Source organism: Symphodus melops (assembly GCF_947650265.1).
Source record: "Symphodus melops genome assembly, chromosome: 17".
In the NCBI taxonomy this organism is placed as follows: Eukaryota; Metazoa; Chordata; class Actinopteri; order Labriformes; family Labridae; genus Symphodus; species Symphodus melops.
Window position 1 is genome coordinate 3,224,518 of NC_136707.1, and position 24,470 is coordinate 3,248,987.

The 24,470-nt window shown below is 41.9% G+C and overlaps 1 protein-coding gene across 1 annotated transcript in view; it reads right to left on the bottom strand.

The window, feature by feature from the left end:
* Positions 1 to 20,009, bottom strand: part of rapgefl1 (Rap guanine nucleotide exchange factor (GEF)-like 1) — a 30,825-nt gene extending 10,816 nt beyond the window's left edge. Inside the window, exons 1-6 of the mRNA XM_079366770.1 lie at positions 18,859 to 20,009; positions 17,361 to 17,653; positions 4,440 to 4,518; positions 1,678 to 1,918; positions 1,101 to 1,198; positions 850 to 962 (exon numbers count right to left, since the gene is read on the bottom strand). Coding sequence (XP_079222896.1) covers positions 850 to 962; positions 1,101 to 1,198; positions 1,678 to 1,918; positions 4,440 to 4,518; positions 17,361 to 17,653; positions 18,859 to 19,061 — 1,027 coding nt within the window. The 5' untranslated portion in view covers positions 19,062 to 20,009. The remainder of the gene's footprint in view (positions 1 to 849; positions 963 to 1,100; positions 1,199 to 1,677; positions 1,919 to 4,439; positions 4,519 to 17,360; positions 17,654 to 18,858) is intronic.
* Positions 20,010 to 24,470: the final 4,461 nt, after the last annotated feature.

The window sequence follows — 24,470 nt, forward strand, 5'->3', positions numbered from 1 at the left end:
GTCCTTAATCTGGTCTAGTTAGCTTCTGGCTAGCCCACAGCTAGCTTTTTAGGCCCTGCTGGTAATAAGTTAGCTTCTGGGTTCTTTTAGGATCTGTTTGATAAGATTTAGCTTCTAGTTTCTATTAGTTTCAATTAGCCTTTGGGTGCTTTGTGTTTAAATTTAACTTGCTTTATTAGCTTACACAAATAAAGCTTTTTCCTTATCTAGGTCCGTATCTAGGTCCATTTATGACCGCATTTATGTTAACCGCATGATGTTATCGGTTAACTTGTAAGTTTTAGCATGTAGCTCCTCCATAGAGTTAACTTAAACTGTGTGGTAGTTCCTATTAGAGTTTGTAGCCTTGTTTTAGCGTTAGCCTCTTCTTAGCTCAAAATTAGCCTCTAATTCTACTCAGTTTAAGCTTCTCTCCATCCGGACCTTTACTCAAACAAACAGCTACAGAGTAATACTGGATTGATTGCTGACTCAGCTTTTAGGCTAACAAGATACAACATGCAAATCAGACGGTCAAGTTTTTTTCTCCTTTGATGGTGCAAGGCTAGTAGTTTCCCCCCGCTTCCAGTCTTTATGTTAAGCTATGTTTAATACCATTCAGGATTTGTGATACTCTTTGAAAAGATGTATATAGTGTGTGTGTGTGTGTGTGTGTGTCTCCTGGGTGTGTCACTGAGTTTGATTTTCATTTGCAGACCACAGACTGCAGGTGTGTTTGCATTTCAACTGTGTGTGAGTGTGTGTACAGTGTGGTATAGCCTTGTACTTCTGTCCTTGCACGTGTGCAGGTGTGCAAAGGTGTTTGTGTACGATTGTGTGTGTGTGTGTGTTTGTCAGTGTGTCTCGTACTCTCATCTGAGCCTCTGAAGGCCTCTCGCGGTTGCAGACAGGCGTCGATGCGTCTGAAGTGTCTGAACAGAGGACGGACCTGCTTCTTCCTGCTCTCCTTCTCCTCATCAGAGCTACAGACACAAATTACACAAACAAACAGCTTGATTGAACGTAACATTGTGCACAATATATGCTATACATGATAATGATGCAATTCATTTTTAAATGCAAGTATAACAAAATATGTTAGTGACTGGTGTTTATCTTACGGGCAGTGTAAGATCTCGGTCCATCTCTGCAGTTTGAGCACGTCCTCAACCAGCTCAGGATACCGACTCAACTCCTGAACCGCACACAGGTAAAGCTCCTACAAACACATAACACACACACACAAAGACATGAATGCAGGCACAGATTGTAAACAAGAGAGGACACATTACATCCGTGTGTTTGTGGGGAAAAAAAAGGTGTGCTGATTTGAGTTGGTCTGTTTTTCTGTAACTGTGACAACCTTGTACCAAAAACAACATGTCCCACCCTGCAGAGGTGTTGTCTCTTAGCGTGTGTGGAAAACACTTCAATGGGAATCTTGTTGTTTTCCTTTGACTTTGAGGTTGTTTTCTTAAGCTTGTTGCATGGATGTGTGTGTGTGTGTGTGTGTGTTGCAAACTGGAACAAAAGTAGTGTCTCCAGTTTATGAATCGCTGATTGGGTTCCAGTGATTTAGTGTGTTGTGACCTGCCAGATAGGAGGTGGGACATAACGTTGGGATGTATTTGATGGGATTGCTAGCTGCACCATAGATGTGTGTGTGTGTGTGTGTGTGTGTGTGTGTGTGTGTGTTACCTTTGGGAAGTTGTTGCTGCGCTCCCCCTCCTCCTGCAGCAGCTCTCTGTAAGTGTCCAGATATCTAAACGCCACGTTCAGCACCGCCTGCTTCCTCTCTGCTCCGTCCATTGCTCCATCACTCTCCCCCTCTGTCTCTTCATCCCCTTCTCTTCCTCCTCCTCCTCCTCCCTCTCTTCTCTCCCCCTTCGCCACCCTCCCTTTCACCTCTTCATCCTTCATGTCGGTCTCAAGAGAGAATCTGAGAAAGTTTGAGTTAAGGAAGAAACTGGATTTGTCTTTAAACAATACTCCGGCGACTGGACGGAAATTTTACACAGAAAAATAATGAAGCGAAAAACCCATTTTAAATATTTATATTGCTCGGGATAGTCGGGTCATTTTGCTTTGTTGAAAAGCAAAATGGAAATTTTTAAATGTAATAAATATACTTCAAATAAGAAAGGATAGAAATGAATGTCTACTTAATTTTGTCAAGAGACAAATGTTAATGAGTTAAGTGGAATTAACTGCAACACTTTAAAAATCAAAACAATCTCAGTCATTTCATTAATATCCAATTTATCTTAGTAATGAGAATAAGAGCAGTTCATAAATCTATCTTTAATGAGCTCCGGTTTAATGTCTCACAGAGGCAGCATCTCTGAGGAGAAACTGTAACTACAGAGAGACAGAGCCGCCATGATGACCCACATATATCTGCACACACACACACACACACACACACACACACACACACACACACACACACACACACACACACACACACACACACACACACACACACACACACACACACACACACACACACACACACACACACACACACACACACACACACAGCTGCCTCTGTCTCTCCTCATACACTGTGATCACACTTAACGCAGTGCATGCAGCAATCTGAGGAGAGTGACAAAAGTAGAAATCCAGCAGTTATTTTCAGTCGTTTCTCTGCTGCTGGGTTTTACTTCCGCAGCGGAGATCTGCTGGTGTGTATCGCTGTTCAGAGCCAGGCTCAACGGTTTGGTGCCTGAGTAAAAAAAGTGACCACGAATGGATGATGGGATATTCTACGTAATAGATTTAAAAAAGAAGAAGAAAAGAAGAAGTTATAGCTTTACTATTACGAGGTGTTCTTGGATTCAAAACCACAATTTCCATAATGCTTTGGAGAGAAGAACTGGCCGGGCAAAACGTCAGGAGCTAAAACATTATGTCCTTATTTTAGTGACGCCTTTAGGAGGCGTTATGTATATATATGTCACAGTTCCCAAAGTTTCCATAAACACATGGCCTCAGTCCAGTGTCTATAGGGTCAGTAATAAGTAATTACTGCAAGGACGACACTTTTCAGTCCATCCAACACATTCGACCTGGCCCTGGTCAGGAGTGTAGAGTTAGTTACCATGGTGATCTAACAAGGTTAAAAGAGAGCGTCTCCATCAGCAACACACAAGTGATCTTAAGCACCGTTTCCACCAAGCAGACAGAACAAACAACGAGCTGTGGGAGTGTCTCCCACCTGGGGGAGAGGTTACTGCCCTTTGTGATGTCACAAAGGGAAAGTCTCCAAACAGCCTGTTTGGAGACTTTCACACATGTTCTAAAAGGTGGAGCAGGCGAGAGACAGAGAGGATGGACTTTTCTCGTTTGTAAACATGTAATAGAAAAAAAACATGGCAAAGTGTGTTTTGTGTAATATGTGAACTTTAGTTTAGTCCTTTTCTTACATTGTAATAAAAGGGGCAACATGTTGTCAGGGTATGTCTGAGAGGCTACCTCTGCATACCATTCAACAGTCCTGTAATGTATAATGAAAAGGATTGTAGTGTTTCGGTGTTCAGATATGACTCAGTTGAGGACAGGCCAAATGTTTCATGATTTCATTTAACATTTTTTTCTGACAGAAGATTTCTGTGTTTCTGTCAGAAAAAGATGAAGACGAGTGTTTCTCTCTCCGTCCATCCATCCATCCCTCCCACTCTTCTTACGCCCACATCCCTCTCTGCTCCACTTCCTCTCGTCCCTACAGCTCTCTGAACTTTATCTCGCTTTGTGTGGGTGAGTGTTCACGTGGACGGCCATCACACTGTCACAGTGCAGGATTTTTTTTTTTTTTTGCATTTTTCACAGTGCAGCATCAAATTAAACTTTTGTATCCCATGAGTCAGCAGTTTAAAATCTTTAACACTTTCACTCTCTATCTCACTGTCAACGGGGCTGTGTTTTTTAAACATTTTCTCTCTGTAAATGTTTGCCCCGGATGGCAGATTTAGCAAAGAACAGCTCAGGTTTTGACAATTTCATTTAAATCTGATGTTCTGAAAATATTTTAACAACCAACTAAAATGCACAGTGTGTAAAATCCACCGCCAAAAGGCTCTGAATCAAAAAGTTGAAAAAAAGATGACGTCGATGCTGGTGGGGAAACATGGAGGTTCTCTCCACTACTCTCCCCACGACTCCGACACTTTGAGAGAGAAAACACAAACCTGACTGAAACCAACAGAGCAGAAGAACATGTTTGACTAAACTGGATCAGAATTAAAAGAAAAAAAATATATAAGAGCTTTAATAACGAGAGCAGAGCTCTGAAACTGACACACAGAAGATTTTCAGCTTTGCAGTCAAACACGTGCATGGAGGCTCATGCTTACCTCAATTATTCACACCGAGCCCTGTGAGCACATTCTGTCCAGGTAATTATGCATGTGAACGTGTGTGTGTGTGTGTGTGTGTGTGTGTGTGTGTAAGAAGGATACTGCTGCAGCAGAACTTGCTGGAACCTGTCGGCCGTCAGGAAGATGGGATGTGTCAACATGAAGTCATCCAGCAGAGTTTCTTTAGAGATACAGAGACACAGAGACAAGCATTAGATTTACAGTGTACCTGAACACATCAGCAACTTTTAAATAAAGCTGGAACAAAAAGAGGCCCTGACACTCTCTAAAAACCGGATTAAAATCACAGAGAGGAAGTTTGATTTTCTGTGTATCATTTAATTATGATACACTGTTGAACAGGCACACATCCCGACTGCAATGTTTAAAATATATCTAATGTTCAGCCTTAGTCTGTTTGCAGCTAAACAGTCTGTGTGGAGAGGAAAAAAGGTGCAAATCAAACCAAAACATTAGCTTAACCTGTGTTTAGCCTAGCTTAGCATTAAGACAGAAATCAGAGGGAAACTGCAACTATGGCAACATTTAAAAACAAAAAGAAGAGCACAATTCAACAATTAAGAAGCTGTCTTTGAGTTTAAATGAATTTCCTGATTTTTTTAAAAGTCATCATTTTCACTTGGGAAAAAGTTCCTGTGAACTTCCTGTCTATTTTTGCGCCCCCTGTATGTCTCTCATCACGGTGCTGATTTTCTCCTGTACATGTGTAAGTTACGTTTTCTAACAAAATGCATCTTTCTTTATTCTCAATGTGTAACCTGGCATGGAACTGTCTAACATTTTGACAGCATGATGTTGATCTCCTCGTGTGACACCTACCCTCCGACAGGTATGACGGGTATATAAAATAATAAACAGGTATAACTTCTTCTTCTTCTCTCAGAAGGTTTGGTTCGCTTGTGCAGGTCATATCGAGGCATCTTTAACCATTTTGATCTATTTCATAACAGGATAAAAATTCCTCACAGGAGCTTTAAAGTACATCAGATATATTTAAATTACACACACAAAGAAAGAAAGAATAAACACACACACACACACACACACACACTAAATTTAGGCCATGCAGACGTATTTAGCCTGCTTCTTTCTGTTTTACAAAAACAGAACTGAAGCTTTTATGGAACAAACAGAGGACAGAAAGAAGTATTGGTTTGATTCTAAAGAAAGGTTGTAAAATAAAAAAAAGGGAAACACTGTTCATGTTTATACCCTGCCGAGAGAAAATGAATCACATTGAACCTGTTTTCCTGAACTAAACTGTAATAAACTGACTGTGAGGAGCGGCTGCAGCAAGAAACATCTGTAATTTAAGACGCTGACAAAACCAAAGAAACATTCTCAAAATATACTGCTGGTCTGTGTGTGTGTGTGTGTGTGTGTGTGTGTGTGTGTGTGTGTGTGTGTGTGTGTGTGTGTGTATGTGTGTGTGTGTGCGTGTGTGTGTAAGATGCATGCTGCAGTGGGCGTGACCTGCCGGGGTCCGCCTCTCTGCAGGCGGTTACCATAGAGACACCACATTGCCGACAGTGAGCAGTGAGAGGAAGAGGAGGGAAATGTGAGAGAGCTGAAAAGAGATGAAAGTCACATGTGTGAGTGTGTGTGTGTGTGTGTGTGTGTGTGTGTGTGTTTGTATTGACGCCACAGTGTAACTGATAATGGACCTCTGATGCTGACAATGTGGTTGATTGATTGGTCACCTAATCAATACTTCAGTGGATTTATCCCGGCCGTAAAGTCTCAGCGGTCTCTTTGAGGTCCAGCGGAGAGTTTGACTAATTTACAGTCTTCTGCTGAGGAGTAAGTGTTATTGATCATGATCCCGTTCATTCAGTATGGATTATCAGTGTAAAGCTGAATGGATCAGGTACTTAGAGATATGAAAGAAGATGATGATAGTAAATCTAACACTTTATTTTAGGAGACACCTAAAGATTGGAAACTATCTTCAAAACGACTGATAGCTCCTAATAAGACTCCTAAAACTGATGCTGGATCAGCTGACGGCTGAGCACAGAAAGCGGTGAAGCTCAGAGCAGAAACACAGAAGATATGAGCAGAGGAATCCAGGAAAGAGCACAGTAAGGACATGCAACAGGGCAGTACAAATAAATAATAATAATAATAATAATAAAGATTGCATTTCAGACAGAAGTGCAGAACTGCAGAGATGCACAGTAACGAAGTGCAAAACACTGAAGTAAAGTAATTCAATAAAGCGGGTACAGGATCGCAGCACAGAACGGGACATCAGGACATTTTATCAAACGACAAAGGATGGCATCGTTTTTCTATACGTTTACATTACATTAAAACAATTAGCTTAAAGCTGCAAATGAAAGAGACACCGCACTGATTCATTGAACTAAAAAAAAAACTCTGGAGACGGAGACGGATTTGTAGTTCTACAACACGACAAGAAACGATCCAATTTCAGGTTTCTAGGACTTGCATTTTTATTCCTCTGGTGTTGAAATAGCAACCAATTCAAATACATTTTTAACTAGAATCAGGATGAATGCAAATAAATGTTTTGAGAGGTAAGCTGTGATCATGTATCAGAGGATTTTTCTACAAAACTAAAAAAGCCTCGAGCTTAAAATCCTGTTTGAAGTCAAACATCGTGATTTAACTTTACTAAATCTACCCGTGCAACAACACATGTTTACAACTGTCAATAACTATTTTATGAACTGAAACCAAAAGGCTGTAAATTAAATCAATCATCAGTTCATGAATCATCATCTGCAGCGGTGTCTGTCTGAGATCAAACTTCTTTGGGGGCGTTTTTTTTTTTTTTTCCTGTTGTTTTGTTCCTGCATACTGATCCATGAGGACACCCCGTTATATCAGCCTCACAGTGAGCATCAATCAGCTCGTGTGTGTGGAAACGTAAATATGATCACACACACACACACACACACACACACACACACACACACACACACACACACACACACACACACACACACACACACACACACACACACACACACACACACACACACACACACACACACACACACACAGACTAAGAGGCTGAATGTTTCGAGGGAAACATGCACATATTAATGAAACTGCAGTCGGAGCCATGTGAGGAGAGATGGTGTGAATGTGGAAGGAGGACAGAGAAGAAAAGTGTGAACGTGGGAGGAAGAGGAGCGAAAGCAGCCGAATCCAAGAGGGATGTAAAGAACGCCCACAAGGAGAAGAAGTGAGAGAGAGAGAGAGAGAGAGAGAGAGAGAGAGAGAGAGAGGGGACGGATTGTGTCAAAGAGAAAACTGACAGAGAGAAAGAAAAAAAAAGTCTGATAAAGACATTTTAAAAATGACTAAATAAACCGTGGAACCAGATTAGCAAAGTGACCTCGACTGAAACACCTCGCCTCCTGATTTATCAGACTTTGACGTCTCTTATCAAAATGTGTCACATTGCTGTGCTGATGTTAAAAGCTGCACAGGGAAGCGTTCCAATAAAGTACGAAGGATGAAGCAGAAACACAGTTAAAGACAGTTTGGAAAGAGAGGAGAAAGGAGTTCACAAATCGTACAGGAACAGAAAATCGAGTGATCAATGCACTAAACATGTGTCTATCTCTACAGATCCAAGAGAGATCTAAGAAAGATATCGGTCAATAAATCTCGAATCAGTCAGGTGCTAACTTGTAGATTAGAGGAAAATGTTGTGTAAAGTTAAGAGTCAAATGAAGTGGGTTTGTATATTTCTGGTGAGAAGTTTGAGGTTTTTCTTTGCTCTTATTTCAGTCTGAAGCCTCTAATTTGAGTTTTTTTTTTCCTTCTCCTCCCACCTCCTCTGCTTTCTCTCTCTCTCTCTCTCTCTCTCTCTCTCTCTTCCTCCCACTCCTCTTCTCTAAATGTCTCGTTGAGAGCCGGTTGCTATGTGAACAGGTGCTGAAGGGCCTCTTATGTATGTGCACACACACTTTCACACAAACACACACACACACACACACACACACACACAATACATGCATGTCCATAAAACACACAAAAAAGAAAATGCAACACTTTCGCCTGCACATCTCTACAAACGGGAAGTTGAAGGAAGCTGCAGGTGGAGAGGGGTCGAAGGCAGACGGAGGAGAGAGAAAGACGGAGGTAAAGGAGTGGGCAGCTTGTTCACTTCTTCTTTATCTGAAGAGAACGATTACATCCTCCCACACTGAGCGGCTCTGTCACGCTGTCGACTCGTCTGCAGCCGTGCGGGAATCAAACCCACATCATCGACACGGACAGAGAATGTTTCCGCAGAGAGCACAAAGTGACGAAACAGCTCCATCCTTCAGGTACCAGGATGCTTGTGGTCTTATAAAGTAGTAGGGGAGAAGCTTTTAACCCCTAGTCCTTTAGGAATCATCAACCAATCAGGGAACGGGATTAGACTTTATAACTTTATAACAACACATGATCAGTTTTGTTGACAGTCTGAAGATTTGCGTCTCTCTCTTTCTTGGCGGATCTCAGCTGACGTCAGTTCACCATTCTGCCTGTCAAAAGAAGTTTTTCTTGCTCTTTTCGATCTCGACCTGCTCTTTGGGAAAGGGTCGCGAAAACAACTTTCTTTTTCAGTTTAAAAAGATGGTAAAAGCGAATCTAGTGAAGTGACAGGATTCCCGCACTAAACACTTCGTTCAGTAGAAATGTTATTTACATTCTGAAACACTGACTCCCCTGAACACCTGCCTGCCTCAACACGCTTACCTGTGAGTGTATGAATGTGTGTGTGTGTGTGTGTGTGTGTGTTTGAGTGGCTGTGTACATTTCCGTGGACGTGTATTAGCTCTGCCAGGATCTTATTAAGGATCACACATTCAATAACATTTGTCACAGAAGCATTTATTGTCAGTGGATGTAGCCTTCATATTTTAGAACTTGTTTTTTTGTTTTTCTCTGTATTTTCATCCGTTAGATCAGCTGTCAGAGACATGCAGGGCTTCCCTCTTTCATTGCAAACAACTGAAAAAACTGTCTTGGCAAAGGTTTAAGAGTACAACTACTACAGTAGGTGTGTGTGTGAAAAATGTGCGTAAAGTACAACGTGTGCGAAGCTCACGGCTGAAGCAGGTAAAACCAGCCAGGTTAGAATCAGTCGGCAGTGAAAAGCAGAAGTGACGTAGAACAAGAAGAACATCAGAACAAAAAGACGATGAGAGAAGAACGTTAAAATTCATAAAACAAAGAGGATGTGAGGCGTCGCTGGGACTGTGCTTGAGTGTGTGTGTGTGCGTGTGTGTGTGTGTGTGTTGTGGGTGTGACGCAGACACACTGAGCTAAAATAAAAAGCTGGATATGGGTCACACTGACTGAAGGGATCAACAGACTCAGGCTCTGCAGTAATTAAATATGAAACATGGTGTAATTTAACTGCAGACAAAAACACATCAGATCAGGACGACATTCAGACTGAGTTGAACTCAGCCTCGCTCTGCTCTGTGAATCATATATCAACTGCAGCTCATGCTACATTAGCTTAGATTAGAGGTAGAGACTGATAGCAATCCTCTTGATTTTAAAATCAAGAAAAGAATGACGACAGTAACTCCTAAATTTGTGACACACTTAACAAACAACAGATATTGTAGAGCATTATTTATTTAACAAGCATTGCTGAAAGCTCAGCAAACTGTTGTATCTTTAACTGGGGTCGCATTTGAAGACACAAAGGACTCCAAGTGCTTGGCTAGCTTTAAATCCTCTTAACTATCAACAAACAATAATCAGTCAGAGCTCATTTCACAGCAGGAGAGATATATTTTAGCGTATGAAGTAAAGAAAATTAGGATGATAACTGCAACCTCGAAATTCATTATCATGTTTTGGTACGTTTTTTTGATTGTTAATACAAGGCTAAAGGCCAAACAGACCGCAAAGGACTAGTAACAACGAAGGCGGCCTTTGGTGTCACCTCATGTCTTGGTCAAAAAGTTGCACTAGAACACACCGCAAAGACGACAGCCGACAACCAAATACCACGTACCTTCTGCGCATGCGAGAGGACATAACTCTCCATGCCAACAGGGGGCGGTAGTCCGAACAAACAGCAGAGACGTTGTTTGTTTTTATTAACCAAGCTTTGCTAACAGCCAAGCTAACTGCTAGAGTTCAGCAACACACTTATTTAATTTAGCTTTGTGAACTGCTGCCAAAATGAACTTCCTTTAATTTATCAAATACATAATACAATATTACATTATGTTGTCTTCAGATTAAATGCTAGCAGCTAGCTTAAAACATATCTGGCTTCTGCTAATCTTCCGCTTAGCATCACTATTGCACTGCTAAATTAGTACGATTTTGACCTGTAAGAAAGCTTCACAAACAGACTTTGTCATCAACTGAACTGCTAAAGATAAAACTGTATTAATACCAAAGGAACTTCTTATTCCACGTTGTCCTTGTGTGTTTTCTGTTTAATGTTTCGTATCTCGACCATGCAAAAAGCATTGACCCGCAGGTCACTAACATCACACGTTGTGCCATATCTTTAATCTGTTTCCTCTCAGTGGTAATCTGAGAACTAATCTGCAGAGAGAACAAACAGCAAAGTGTTAAAAACAACAGCAAGTTAATCACTGAACTTTGGACAGCAGTCTTGAGTTCAACATAACAGGAAACAGAAATCACCCTCTGCTCAGAGCAAAGAAAGCTCCTTAGTTCAGAAAATCACCCCTGAAATGTTTATGTTGCCGTTCACTGCTGGCTACTTCTTGTCCCTTCAGAGGCACTGTAGGAGAATTTGATGATTAAAGATGTGTTGAAAACTACTAGAAATAATTTGTGTCTTGCACTCAAAATGTTTTGATAACTTTATTTTGTGTGCTTGGGAGGAGTGCTGGGAGAGGGAGACAGTTATGTCCAATGGTTTGAATTTGGACTGCAGTACCCAGTTTATACACTAGGTGTCAGAATTACATATTGCTCCTTTAACTTTGATTCAGCAGCCACAAAAAGTGTTTTCAATTCAATTCAAAGCTGTCGAAACTCCACCAGTGCATAGTTTGGAGAAGTTTGTAAAACAAATAACAGAGAAGTACAGCCAACAATAAACTATACATAGAGGCTCAATGAATGAGAAAGAATGTAAAATGCTTTATATTTGACTCCAAAAGGTGGAAGGAGATGGCGCAGAAATGTTTGGTAAGAGTGAGTGTGAACGTGTGAGAGCTTCATGAACTAATTTCTATGATTTCTCTCTGAATCACAAACAGAATCTACAGTTTCTTAAACCCCAAGAGGACGTCCATACAGAAATTTGATCCATAATTTATCAGCTCTGACTCATTCTGAGAAAAATCCATCAAAGTGGACAGTTTGTCTCTGCAGCATAATGACGACAGCAGCTGCATGTTTCATCTCCTGCTGCAGGAACATTAAGTTGTATACTTCTTCTTACTCCTGATAAAAACAGAAGAAAATAAAGAACGTGCAAAACTTCTTAAAATAACAAGTTTGACCGTTCTTTGAGAAATTCCATTGGGTTTTTTGAGGAAGTGCAAAATCCTGCAGTTCCGAGAGTGACCACTGGAGGCAGGCTGCAGAAGCTACAAACACACCCCATTCAAAAATGTTGCAGAAATAAACAGGCTGGTTCATAGAACTAGTTTGGCCTGATTAAAATGGTTCATCACGTTTTTTTTATATACTCATCTATTTTGTTTTTACTGAAGGACAAGAGTTATGTGTAATTAGGAGCATAGCTGACCTGAATGGCGGACAGGCGCCTGTCAAAGCAGCTGTTTGCCTGGAGGACCACAGCACCTCACTGTTTTCCTCTCTCTGCGTTAAAGCCCAACCAATCAGCTGCTGAGCTTTTCACAAGGTGATCAGGTGTGTTGCCAACCTGCAGTCTAAAAGATGAATGTGTTTGTGAGGTCAAGTCAAACACATTAACCTTTAAAAACTGGTTTATCTGTGAACCCGAGGAACTCACACTGACCAATCACAGAGCTCAGAAGTTATTTCAACATGTTACGTGAATAATTGACTTGATCACTTATAATCATTACAGTCATTGATGACAGAGACATGTCCACATGTTTTTCTTTTGTAAGTTTCTGAACTGACTCCGTTTCTTTACAGGTTCAAATCAAACTCAGTCTCTTTGCTTCTGACGAGCTGATACTTGAAATACTTACAAATGTTTAACTTTTTATTGGAACAGGATTTTAAAAAAAGAAGATATTTTGAAACCACAAACAAAGAATAAAAAACAAAAAACAAATAAAGTATGTTTTACTTTCGTTATTTAGGTAAGATCTTAACACCGAGATATAATATATTGTTTTTCATATATAATCTCATTTTTTAATGTCTGTTTAAGACAGACAGCAGTAAATACACTTTATAACTTTTAGTGTGTTTTTTTGTTTGTTTGTTTTAGAGTTATAAATACTATACAGTACTTTTCCTCAATGCTTAACGTTTTATTCATTTGGGTTATTAAGAAAAAAAGTCACAAATAATGTCAATCATCACTGATCAGATAGTTGTACAGGTTAGTTGTTATTCCTGCTTGGGTATTTTTCCGCCTGTCTCACCTCCTGCAGAGTCTTTTGGTCAAGCCGCTGTTCCCTAATGTTTCCCCTGCCGGCAGAGGGGCGTATTGGGGACGTCTCCCCGTCACTCCCTGCAGCTTGCCTCTATCGGGGTGTTATCCCCCCTGATTTCCTCCCTCCGGAGCAAAAGCCTCTTCTCTGCCTCTTCTCCAAACTCCATCAACGCTTAGCGCAGGAGTGACTGTTAATCTGATTACTTGTTGACACAGAGACAGCTGATGGTGGAAAACGTTGTGTTTGCACTTTAATGTTTAGAAAAGATGAATTTTCTGTATCAATCATGAAACTTAAGCTCCTCAAACAAACGTTGCTGAACACTAGAGGAGATGAGTTGCATAAGACTAATGTGCAGACTTCAACACTTCACACACCCACACACTCACAAACACTACACACACGCACAGACTTACACACAGAGCTGTAATAATGCTTCCATTGTTTAACAAGAAGAGCGTGTTGTTGGCTTATTCATGAATGTGATCAGCGCAGATACAGTAAAGTCCTCATTACTTAATAAACACATGCACACGTTTGTGTTTGTGTTTAATACAAAGACTTATCAACCAAGAAGTTATAGTCACAGTGATGTCACCCATTAGTAACTAAAGAAGAACTCTGACACCCATCAATGGTGGTCACCATGTTGTAGTCACTCGCAGTTTTTGGTGAACCTAGAATCAGTCATAGAGGTGGAGACGAGGCCGATCTTCTGACAAACGTTGACAGCACACCCGCAGGCACTCATGTCGGCCACGCCCTCTAATTATGCATAATCCTTATCCTTCACAAAATAAAACGGATGAGTAATACAATAAACTGCCATGGCCAAGACATGAGCTATTCAGATGAAACCCATTGTTGGAAGCAGGCTGTCATTCTGCTCTCAAAATGGACATTTGAATAAAGTGTGTGTATGTGACTTTAAGGGCTTTTGCAGCCAGCCTCAAGTGGACACTTGAGGAACTGCAGTTTAATAAATTCTGACGTTGGCTTAAGTTTTTAGGTGAAGGTTTCCTGGATGCTTAATACCACTGAGACAATTAAAAGTTCTTCTTTATTTAGGCTTTTCATCTTTTGATATTTGGCTCCCTGGGTCCCTGAGGTTCCTGGGTCGAATCCCTATCAGACGGGAGCCTCTCTGTGCGGAGTTTGTATCGGTGGGTTCTCTCTGGCTACTCTGGCTACCAAACATAAAGCTTTGTGTCTGAAGCTGGATGTGATTGTTCTCTCAACACCTGACAATGACCACTGATTGTTTCTCTCTTTAGACTGTTGTGATGTCGGCATTTATAGACTTTATATCCTTAAGCAAACAATTCTTCCAATCGAAAAGCAGCCTTCGTTTTTTTTTCCATTAATAAAGTGTATTAGTAAAATGTCATCAGGCGAGTCATTGATGGATCTCCTAGTTCTCAATAATCATGATGGACCTGCTGATGATGATCCGCTCCGCTCCCTGATCGGTGTGAAGGAAGACACTGAACAACACAATGTTTTATTTGCAGTCTGGCCTCGGAGGTGAGAAGAGGCTCGACGTACATCAATAATGAGATTTATTTCACAGATCCAGACGAGCAGGGAGCTTTATTAAAAGAACCCGTCTGAATGTGTCCGTCTCTGTCGCGACGTTCTCTGCAGAGTTCTCTTTCTTTCTCTCTCAGCTGTTTGTTCTCCTCCTGCAGGACGAAGGAGCCGAAAATAAACTACAAACACTTCCATCCATCTCACATTTTCACTTCAGAACCTCGGTGACGCTGCAGCACATAGACGAGACTGATTCAGGGATAGAAGGACGTCGTTGACCCTTTCAATCTTGAAAGGAGCCGGCCAATGAACATCCAGACGTAGTTTTGTGTATTTTCTGCGTTTTATTGAAGTAACTTACTGAACCCAACAAGTCAAGAAATGAGGATTTGTCATAACTGGTTCTGACGTCTGACACTATACGTCACCACATTTTGCTAAAAACACAAAAAAAATGTATTTTTGTATTTTATTTGTAGGATAAGCATCTTGAGATGTACCATCTTGTTTTCAACGGGGTCCTAAAAATTGATCCAAACCTATTTGATGTCTATGTCAGCGCTCATGTTCATGAAAGAGAAGATTATAGTTTCTGTAGATTACAGCAAACGTGATTTACAGACACACTTTTATTCAGCCTGGCAGACCGCACCACGCGAACATACCGCCTGGCCCTTTAAGTAGCCAAACACACAGAGACAGCAGGTTTTAAGACGAGTAGCATGCTAACAGAACAAACAGAGGTTTCAAACGATTTGCTTCACATTCACAGCTTCTTTTTTCTAAACGTTTTTATGATTCCTTTTCTTCTGATTTTTTCTCTTTATGTAAGAACACAAATTTAAAGTGTTTACCCCTAAAATATCTTTACCAAGGCAGACGTTTTTATTTATTTTTTATTTAAGTTCCTATTTTCTACAAATATGTGGAAATAGACAATTTTAATCTCGTTCATGTTGTGTTATTCGGCGGATTTTAAGGGATAAATACAATTTTAAGATTGAATGAAAAAAGGGACACAAATACACGTACACACCCTGCAGCACACAGAAATCTCTGCTACACACACACACACACACACACCCGCACACAAACACACACACACTCACAAAGGCATGCAGTCAAACATTCCTGCAGGAACACATAGGTACACGCATGCATGCACACCCACTTTAGCTGTAATAAGCAGGCTGCGTTTCTGAAAGAGGAACGGCAGCGATTATGTAACCACACACACACACACACACACACACACACACTACCGTGCTCGGAGGCTGCAGGAACAGTCTGTATGATGTGAACTATGAACTGAACACAATCCTGCGGGACACAAACAGCCTGAATGTGAACTGGTTTCTGAATGTGAAGCGATCGCACGGACACAGTCGAGGGTTTCAAAACTCACGCAGAGACGTCGAGGTAGAATCCTGAAATGTCACATGAAATCATTTCCCCCTCATCTCTCTGCAGCAGCTGAACAGGAGGGTTCGCACGACGTCTTCCACCCTCAACATGAACTCTAAGATTGCACCTACCTTTTATTCTTATTATGAATAAGTACTGATGACTTTAAAAAATACAAATATCCACTGCACTGGGATTTAGAAAACACACAGATCTTGTTTAAAATGATCATATCTTTAAAATAGTTCAAAACCTCTGTGTTGAGGTGAGGCCAAAGGAGTGGGCGAGAAAAAGAACATTCCCTTCCTGATCCTCAACTAAAAAAAAAACATTAAATAGAACCTTTCAAATTTAAAGATAATATACTTAAACAATTAAAACTAAAACAAAGATAACAAAATACAACAAACCAGGCCAAGACGACAAACAAAAACAAAGATTTAAAAGCAACGATCGTTGGCTCATGAACAGCTCCGGGTCGATTAGCAGATCTCAGCTTTTACATCTGAGAATCCATGAAGTGTAACACCTGAGTCTTTAAGCAGGTTTAACACTTAGCATGCTGACACCATGTTAATTTAGCTTATACTGTGGCAAAAGTTGTTTTTGCTGAAATTGTTAAAGAGAGGTACATGAAGAGATACTCTGTTAGCGTAAATGCTAATAGGGGCTGGTAGCCTAATCTTCAGTTGTCTCAAGATTCGATTCAGTATCTATTTTCGATTTCTCTTCTGGATTCATGATTCAAACTCTGTTTTTGAATGAGTCATACTTCAGGATCTACTCCAGTTATCTGTGAGACTGGCTGAATTTCCTGCTTCTCCATTTGGCATTGTACTGAGTCAAAGAGCTAGCATTAGCACTTAGCATGGAGCGACTGATCTAAACCACAGCAACACAAAGAAAAGCTCTTTGCACCAAATTTGATTTTATTTAATTGCTTTTAATCACCCAAAACTGCCAGCGGTCTCCTGCAGACTGTGAATGGACTTGAGCTTGTTTAACACTTTTCAGGTCTCCCGACTCCACGAAGCGAGTTCACACCGCAAACCACACCTTCCCATTCACACCCTGAATCTGCCATGTAAAGTGTCCATCAGTAATAACTAAACTCATCAAACACATTCAGACGCTGCCAATGAAGCGGCGGGAGCAGCTTGGTGTTAAGTGTGTTGCCCAAGCACACATCATCATGTGGCTGCAGGAGCTGGGAATCGAACCGCCGACCGTTTGGTTGAAAGAATAGTGATTGCAACTTTTTAAAAAGTGGTATCAAAACGTATTGAAGTATTCCTTCTTTACCAAAAATGCAGCAAAATAAAATACAGTTTCTGAGGCTTTGAGCCAGTTGTCCTCAAACAACGGAAGAAATCAGGATGATTATAACAGTCTCCTTTCTGACCCTGGATACTCAGTGTAGACCAGCAGAGACACTTGCAGAGCGTAATGCATCGTGAAGTGTCCATTTTGGATACAAGAATAAAGCTTTACTTCTTACCTCTGCAGTGAGCGTGACGTTTTCCCGCCACGCTGTCCAGCACGGAGAGCGTCAAGTTGTCTGGTGTGTCAGGAGGAAGAGGCGTCCCCCCACCTCCTCCCCCACTGCTGCTGCTCTCTGTGATCAGGCTCGCCTCGGAGCTCTGTTCGTCGCTGGACAGAGACGGACTTCGCACGTCTCCTCCACCAGAACCAGAAACAGAGCCGGAGCAAGAACCGTTAGCGCTGCTGGGCACCGAAACCAGACCGGTCCCTGTGGCTGAGGGCCACAAGGGGGGGTCCTCGCTGTCAGGGCTGCATGGGGGGAGGTCAGAATTAGTTTAAATCTTTATATTTTCACACACAAGCGAGTTCTCAGCAGGGGAGGACTGTTTTTGTTCATCCAATTTAAAATAATCCAAAGTTATCAACAAATATCAGCTGGAATTTATTCGGGTTGTAAACACTGCAGTGACTGTGTCCTCTGCCTGGATTTTCATGTTTTGTTTTGGTCGACATTTCTGGTTGGGGAGCTGGTGTATTTCTCCCGGCCAATGACAGCCTGCGGGTGAGTTTAGTGGACACAATTCAGTGATTGGAAAACTGGCCAAAATGACGGACGTCGACATAGAATTTTCTAGCAGTAACCTGAATTATTTTGTGTTTTAGACAAAATTAGAAATCTGAAGACATGATTGGAGACTTATGGATATTTTTGAGAAATAAATGAAAGCACGGTGCTCTTCCTCCACAGTGCTGACTGCATGCTGCTCCTGGTCAATTACTGGCCTTGTTGCGTTTGTCACTTCCTGAGACATGTTGATGCTTTTGGAGTTTTTCTACATTTTAAAAATCCAGCTATCTTGACCTGGGTTGCACTGATTCTTTATAAACTATACGTGAAACTGACTCACAAGAGAGAAACAGATTAAAGCTGGACCCACCTGTTGTAAAGTGAGTTAAGAAAACTGGTAAATCTGGACCACAAATGTGGATTAACTACAAAGCAAAGCCAGTTACTGCCCCGGGGTCTAAAACCTGTTACCTGCTCCAGTTTGTTATCCAGTTTACATAATCTCAGATACTTTTGGAATGATTTATAGCGGACTAAAACAACAATTAAATCCAATAAGCCCTAAGATTTAAAGGGTTATTCTGTTATTTTTAAACCTGGCTGGGACTGACTAACACTGTAGGTGCAAAAGGGTTTTGAATTACTCAAGAAGGCTACAGTCCTTCAGCCTGCAGCAGTGAAACAACTCTTAATGGCTGCAACATGTAACTTAAAATGTCTACTAAATGTTCTTGTATTTGTCACCGGCACACCAGATTGTTGTTCTTAAGAGTCAGAAAGTGATGCCAACATAGATAGACCTTCTTTCTAAGAGGAAGTGTGTGAGGTTTTTTGGCCACCAAAGGGGGCCCATGTTAACCCCTGTGCCACCAAACACTTTGGTCCGGCCATGCTGTTTTTTATAAATAGCACTGAAGCACCCACCGCCTTCTTTTAAACATCTCACCTGAACACCTCCCGGGCCTGGCCACTCTCAGGGGACGTCTCCCTGAAGAACGGTACGACCCGGGACAAGCTGGCCCTCCGACGGGACGCCCCTGTCCCTCCACTGGCCTTGTCAGTCACCCCACCTACAAAGCCGCCAGCCCGGGTCAGAGCCGTGGTCTGCTTCTTCAGGAACTTTTCCAGCGGTTTCATCCCCGCCGGCATGGTGGGACGCTGGATGAAAGGGGCAGAGACGCACGGGTGGATGGGTTGGTGGGTGGGTGGGTGTGTAGAGGGGGGGCGGGGAGGGGGGTTAGAATCAAGGGTTGGTGATGCAGAGACAGTAGTAGGGGAGGTCGGCTCCTACATCATCGGGCCCCCGCAAATCGGGGTTAAGCAGGTGTAAGCAGGTGTGAGCGGACCCTCCGAAGAGCTGCGCCAAGAACGGAGCGATGTTAACCCATCTGAGGAGCGAGAAGGAGGTACTGCGGAAGGAGGGATGGAGGTGGGCGGTAGAGAGACCCTCTTTATCCTCCTCTCTCTCTGATATCAACACACCGAGACAGAAATCCCCTTTACACTGAAAAACGATCTTAGATTCAACTCTCTGCCTCTCCACCTCCTACTCACAGCTTCTCCGACGCGTAAAACACCAAATTGACGGCTCCGGTGCGGAGCGCTGCGTCCGCGGGCGAAAAAACCCCGAGAATAAACACCCAGACGGCGCTCCTGCTGCCTGCCCGGTGCCTCCGCAGATCTCCAGTGTCTCCTCGGTGTGGATGGACTGAGACACCGAGTTCGTGTCACGTCAGCAGCTGCAGATTACTCCGTGATATCTCCGGATGAATGATCGATATTACAAGACTATTTTCTCCTCCTTGCACACCTGGAGGAGAACCCGCCCGGCCCGGTGCGTTTAGGTGCTGTAGTTTTTTTTCCCTTTTTTTTGCTGAGCAGCAGCAGCAGCAGACGCTGTTTTCTTCTTCTTCCTTTTTTTTTTCCAGGTCAGATACCGCAGAGTCCACGCGCCTCGCTGTCCCTTTTGCACCGACACACACTGTCGAGCACTCTCTCTCTCTCCTCCTTTTCTGCTAAATTAGTGGAATGAGAAGTGACTCGTAACATTCACACTCCTCCTCCCTCCCTCCCTCCCTACCTCCTTGCTCCCGCTCTCATCTGCTGCAGTTGCGCGCTCCCGTCACACGTAGGGTCCCGGGCGCGCGCATGCACGTTTACTTCCAGTGCTTTAAAATTGATGGAAAAGGAAAAATCCCTGACGACAAGCAGCAGACATATTCATCAGAACATTCTTCCTTTATCATAATGATTCAATACCACAAAGTATGTCCTAAATATGACATTCAGCGAGCTCTGCATTAACATCGTCTTCATCATAGAAATCACTGTACCTCATGGTGCTTTCAGTGTTTTCATTTGCATAGCCTTCTACTATCACTACTATTACACTGAACAATGGGGTGATAACAATAGTTACATGTATAATAATACAATTACTGAAAAGGTCCTGCTATAGCTCTGTACATGCTGTTTTCACACCCAAACTCCAATCTTAAAGGAGGACACATTATCCCCCGTTTCCACCTTTTCAATCAGTCCCCCTGTGCTCTAACTCAAACATTTGTGCTGTGGTCCAAATCTAACATGAATCAAGCACCAGAGGAGGTTTGTGACCCTGTAGAAACCAGCTCTCTCAGAACGCTCCGTTTTGGTGTGCATCTCTTTAAATGCAATGACCCGCCTGTCTGCATTATTTCTCTTTCTCTTTCTCTCTCTCTCTCTCTCTCTCTCTGCGAACATTTTTCTGACACTAAAGTTCCAGTAATTCAGTCTTTTCAGTCCATGCTAAGACTCTGCATGTCTTTTATTCTGCAGAAACCCCACAAGAGGGCAGTCTAGCAGGACACAGAATTATAAAAGTATCACGATTAAATAGACTTACCACTAACTCATGACGTGAATGCACCATCATCATCATCATCATCATCATCATCATCATCACCGAAGGGTCAGGTTGAAAGACTTCTGCTTGAGGCTCCTGTTCAGGTTTCTTGTTGGATGAAGAGTTTGAACATCAAACGTCACAATCTTTTTCTTTTTATTGGAGCCAGAAGTGACCTCGGCTTTTTTTTAGGGAAAGGGAACTTTAAAGTGAGGATATTTCTTGGGGTACACCAGGACAGTTTCTAGAAGCTGAGGATATTTGAAGGGTGGTGGGTTCGCGACAAACTCGTGACATTTTAAAACAAGTGTGGACTTTGTTCAAATAATGTCACACAAAAAAAAATCACTCTAAAAAGACGATGCACATGAGGGCTTTTGAGCTCCCTAAAAAGTGGGGATTTTTGTCTCATGAGGGGTGAAGACTTTTTGAGAAGTGAGGACATTTCTGGCAATCTTGAAAGAGAATGAAATATGTTTTTCTTAAGTGGACAAATACAGAAGAATCAGGTTCAGGTCAGAGACAAGTCATCACAATTCATTAATGTGTCAACAACTACATGTAACCATTTGCTGACTATTGATCTTCAGCGTAATATTATCTGACCTTTTATTGATCTGTGTGTGGAGTCATTGTTTGTGTGTGCGCGTGTGTGGAGTCATTGTTTGTGTGTGTGTGTGGAGTCATTGTGTGTGGTAATCCGACCTGGTCACAGGTTCATAACCGCAACAATCAGCTGGACAGCAAACATGTAACTCGACACACCCTGACGTCCCCCTCCTCCTGGAGGAGCACTTTGTAAGACGATTCTGTAAAGTAACACCTCCTCCATCGACTGCATCGTCTGAAGGAGGCCAGGAAGTGTAAACTCTGAAATGGAATTAGAGCCCTTTAAACTCAGAGACGCGTTTATTAATCCAGGTTCATACTTAAATAAATAGCTTTGATAATTACGACAATCTGATTATTTTATCACACACGGTAACTTCAGGTCATTTGTGCAGAAGACTAAATATTCCCACATTTTTGACGACCTCAAAGGCTCCGTGTTTGACACTCTGTACTGTAAGTATCTCCAATGTGTCCTTTCACACAGTACATTAGCTCACACACTCAGTTAAATTCTTCTACTGGATCAGACAGATCTGAGGTCTGTTTGTGTTTCACTGAGCAATGACAAAACAAGACAACAGGACCCTGTGTGTGTGTGTGTGTGTGTGTGTGTGTGTGTGTGTGTGTGTGTGTGTGTGTGTTACATAATACAGTATAACAGAGTGTGAGTACAAGAGAGTGTGTGTGGGAACTCATGTCTGGATTCAAACAGTATGCTAATGTCCAACGCATCACTGAACATGTGTGTTACTGTGTGTGTATGACATCAGTACGGTGACAGAATGGGAGCTCGCTTCTGCACACGCTCAGTGGCTCAAATGACAGACAGACACATGACTCAGTTTGGGAAACACACACACACACACACACACACACACACACATAATGTAGGTGCGTCATAATACTGAATCACCATTAATAAGTCATGTAGCCTAGTTCTAATTGGGTATCTGTGCATTGACCTGTTTTTAATCAGAATGTCAATTATTTGATTTTTAGCCATAGTTAAAATTAAATATTTTCATTAAGACCTCATTTATATGTCGTCATAGTTGATTTTTTTTGCTGTTTCTCTTGCGCTCTCTCTAGCAATGACATTTTAACTGTTAGCATAAGGCTACAATTAGCACGCTGCTTTCCTCCTCCTGCGACACTGTGGAGGCTCTCATCTTTTTTTATCCTGAGTGTTTCAATTGGCAACACATTAAGAATAAATAGTAAAGCTGCACATTTTAAAGAGTGTTTGTCGGTGCATTTTGTTTCTCTCTCTTTTTTACATTTGGCCAGACCACGGTATCAGTTTCCATCCGTTTCCTGTCTGTGTGCAAAGCTAAGCTAACAACTTTAGTTTAAAAATGTGTCTGATAATTCTCTGATTGTCCAAACGTCACATCACCCGATCAACGAGCAAATTAGGAAAAAGTTTGGAACTCAGGTAGAAGAAAGAGTCCTGTTAAGATGGACAGGACACAGAGAGTAGAGAGGGTGGAGGAAGAAAGGAAGGAAGGAGATATGAAGATGGATTCTAAAAGAAGACAGGAATCAATTTCAGTCATGTATAAAGAATAAAGAGAAATAGAAAGGGTGAAAAGGCATGAGCAAGGAGGGGAAAATGGAGAGGAAAGAGGAGTAGGAAGGCAAGGAGGAAGAAAAGAGAAAAAAATGGATGAAAGAAAAAAAAAAGAGGTCAAGCAAAGCAGGGGAGAAATGGAGGAAGATATTGTGAGTGGTACTGTTACATCATCGATAAGGAGCCAATCAGAGGGCAGGGGGCTTCAGTTCACTTTGTTTAGAGATGGAAGAGTCATTACATCATCACCTACACTCAAATGTCAATCATAGCTCATTACCATGGTTACATCAGGGCCCTTGACCAATCGGACAAAGCAAGGACAAAATGAAAAATCTGACATTTGACCCGCGTGTCGTCTTTATTCCTCTTCCTTTTTCCTTCCTCTCTTCACTCATCCTTTTCCTCAATCTCTTCTTCCTTACATTTTCCCCCCAACACCCCTGTAACCTTTTTATGCCATCTGTTCTCCTGTTGTTTCTCTCCTTTTCTTCCATCCCTTCTTTCTCAAATCCCTCCCCTCCATTCATCCCCTTTCCTTGAATTGCACCTTGTAATTATTTCTCTTCATTTCGTCCTGGCTTTCTCTTTCCCCCACTCCTTTTTCCATCCCTTTCTTGCTCTAATAGTTTCTTCCTTTTCATCTCTTCTTCCTCATGTTTCAAACTCTATTCCACTCCTTTAAGTTTCTCCTTTCCCCTCACCCTCTTCCTTCCTTTTGCAACATTTCTCCATCCTGTTTCAGTCTTAATATCTAGCCTTTATTCCTTTCCTTTCGCCAATCTTTATTTCAGTTTCATCTTCATCCCCTCCTTAAATCCTCACTCGTTTCTCATTCCTCTTCTTACTATTTAGTTCCTTCCCTCTTCAATTCAAGTTTCTACTCTTTTCCTCGTTCCCTCTTACGTCCTTCCGCTTCCTGCATCTTACCACTTTCTTTGCTTCCTTTCATACATCCTCTATCCCTGTTTCTCTCCCCTGTCATTTTCTTTTCCTCCTCTCATCACTTTTTTCCCCTCATCTTTATTTGAAATGAAAAAAAATATATATATATATAATAAGAAAAAATAATTTCCTTTGCCCTTCATCCTCCTGGACAAAGTGATAAAAAAAAGACACTCGTGTGATGCACTGTGAAGTGTGCGAGGATGTGTTCAGCGTGGTTGGATGCCTCTCCAGAACTCTGCTGAGGCCATCACACACTTCAAGGGTTAAACAAAATGAGCGGCCTTGCTCCTTTAACAGCTGAGCCTCTCTTTGTGTTCGGCAGCTGCTGCTGAATATTCACCAACCACCGTCTGCAAGCCGATTGGCTGTTAAAGCCTGTCAATCACACTGTTTATATAAGTACTGCCCTCCCCCTGTTCGCCATACATATTCATTTTAACCGACAGCAGCTGAGGGGTGTGTGTGTGTGTGTCTGGGGGAGGAGGTAAACAAATTAAACAGGGTTGGCATGTAGAAAATAAGAGGTAGTAAAAGGAAAGGAGAA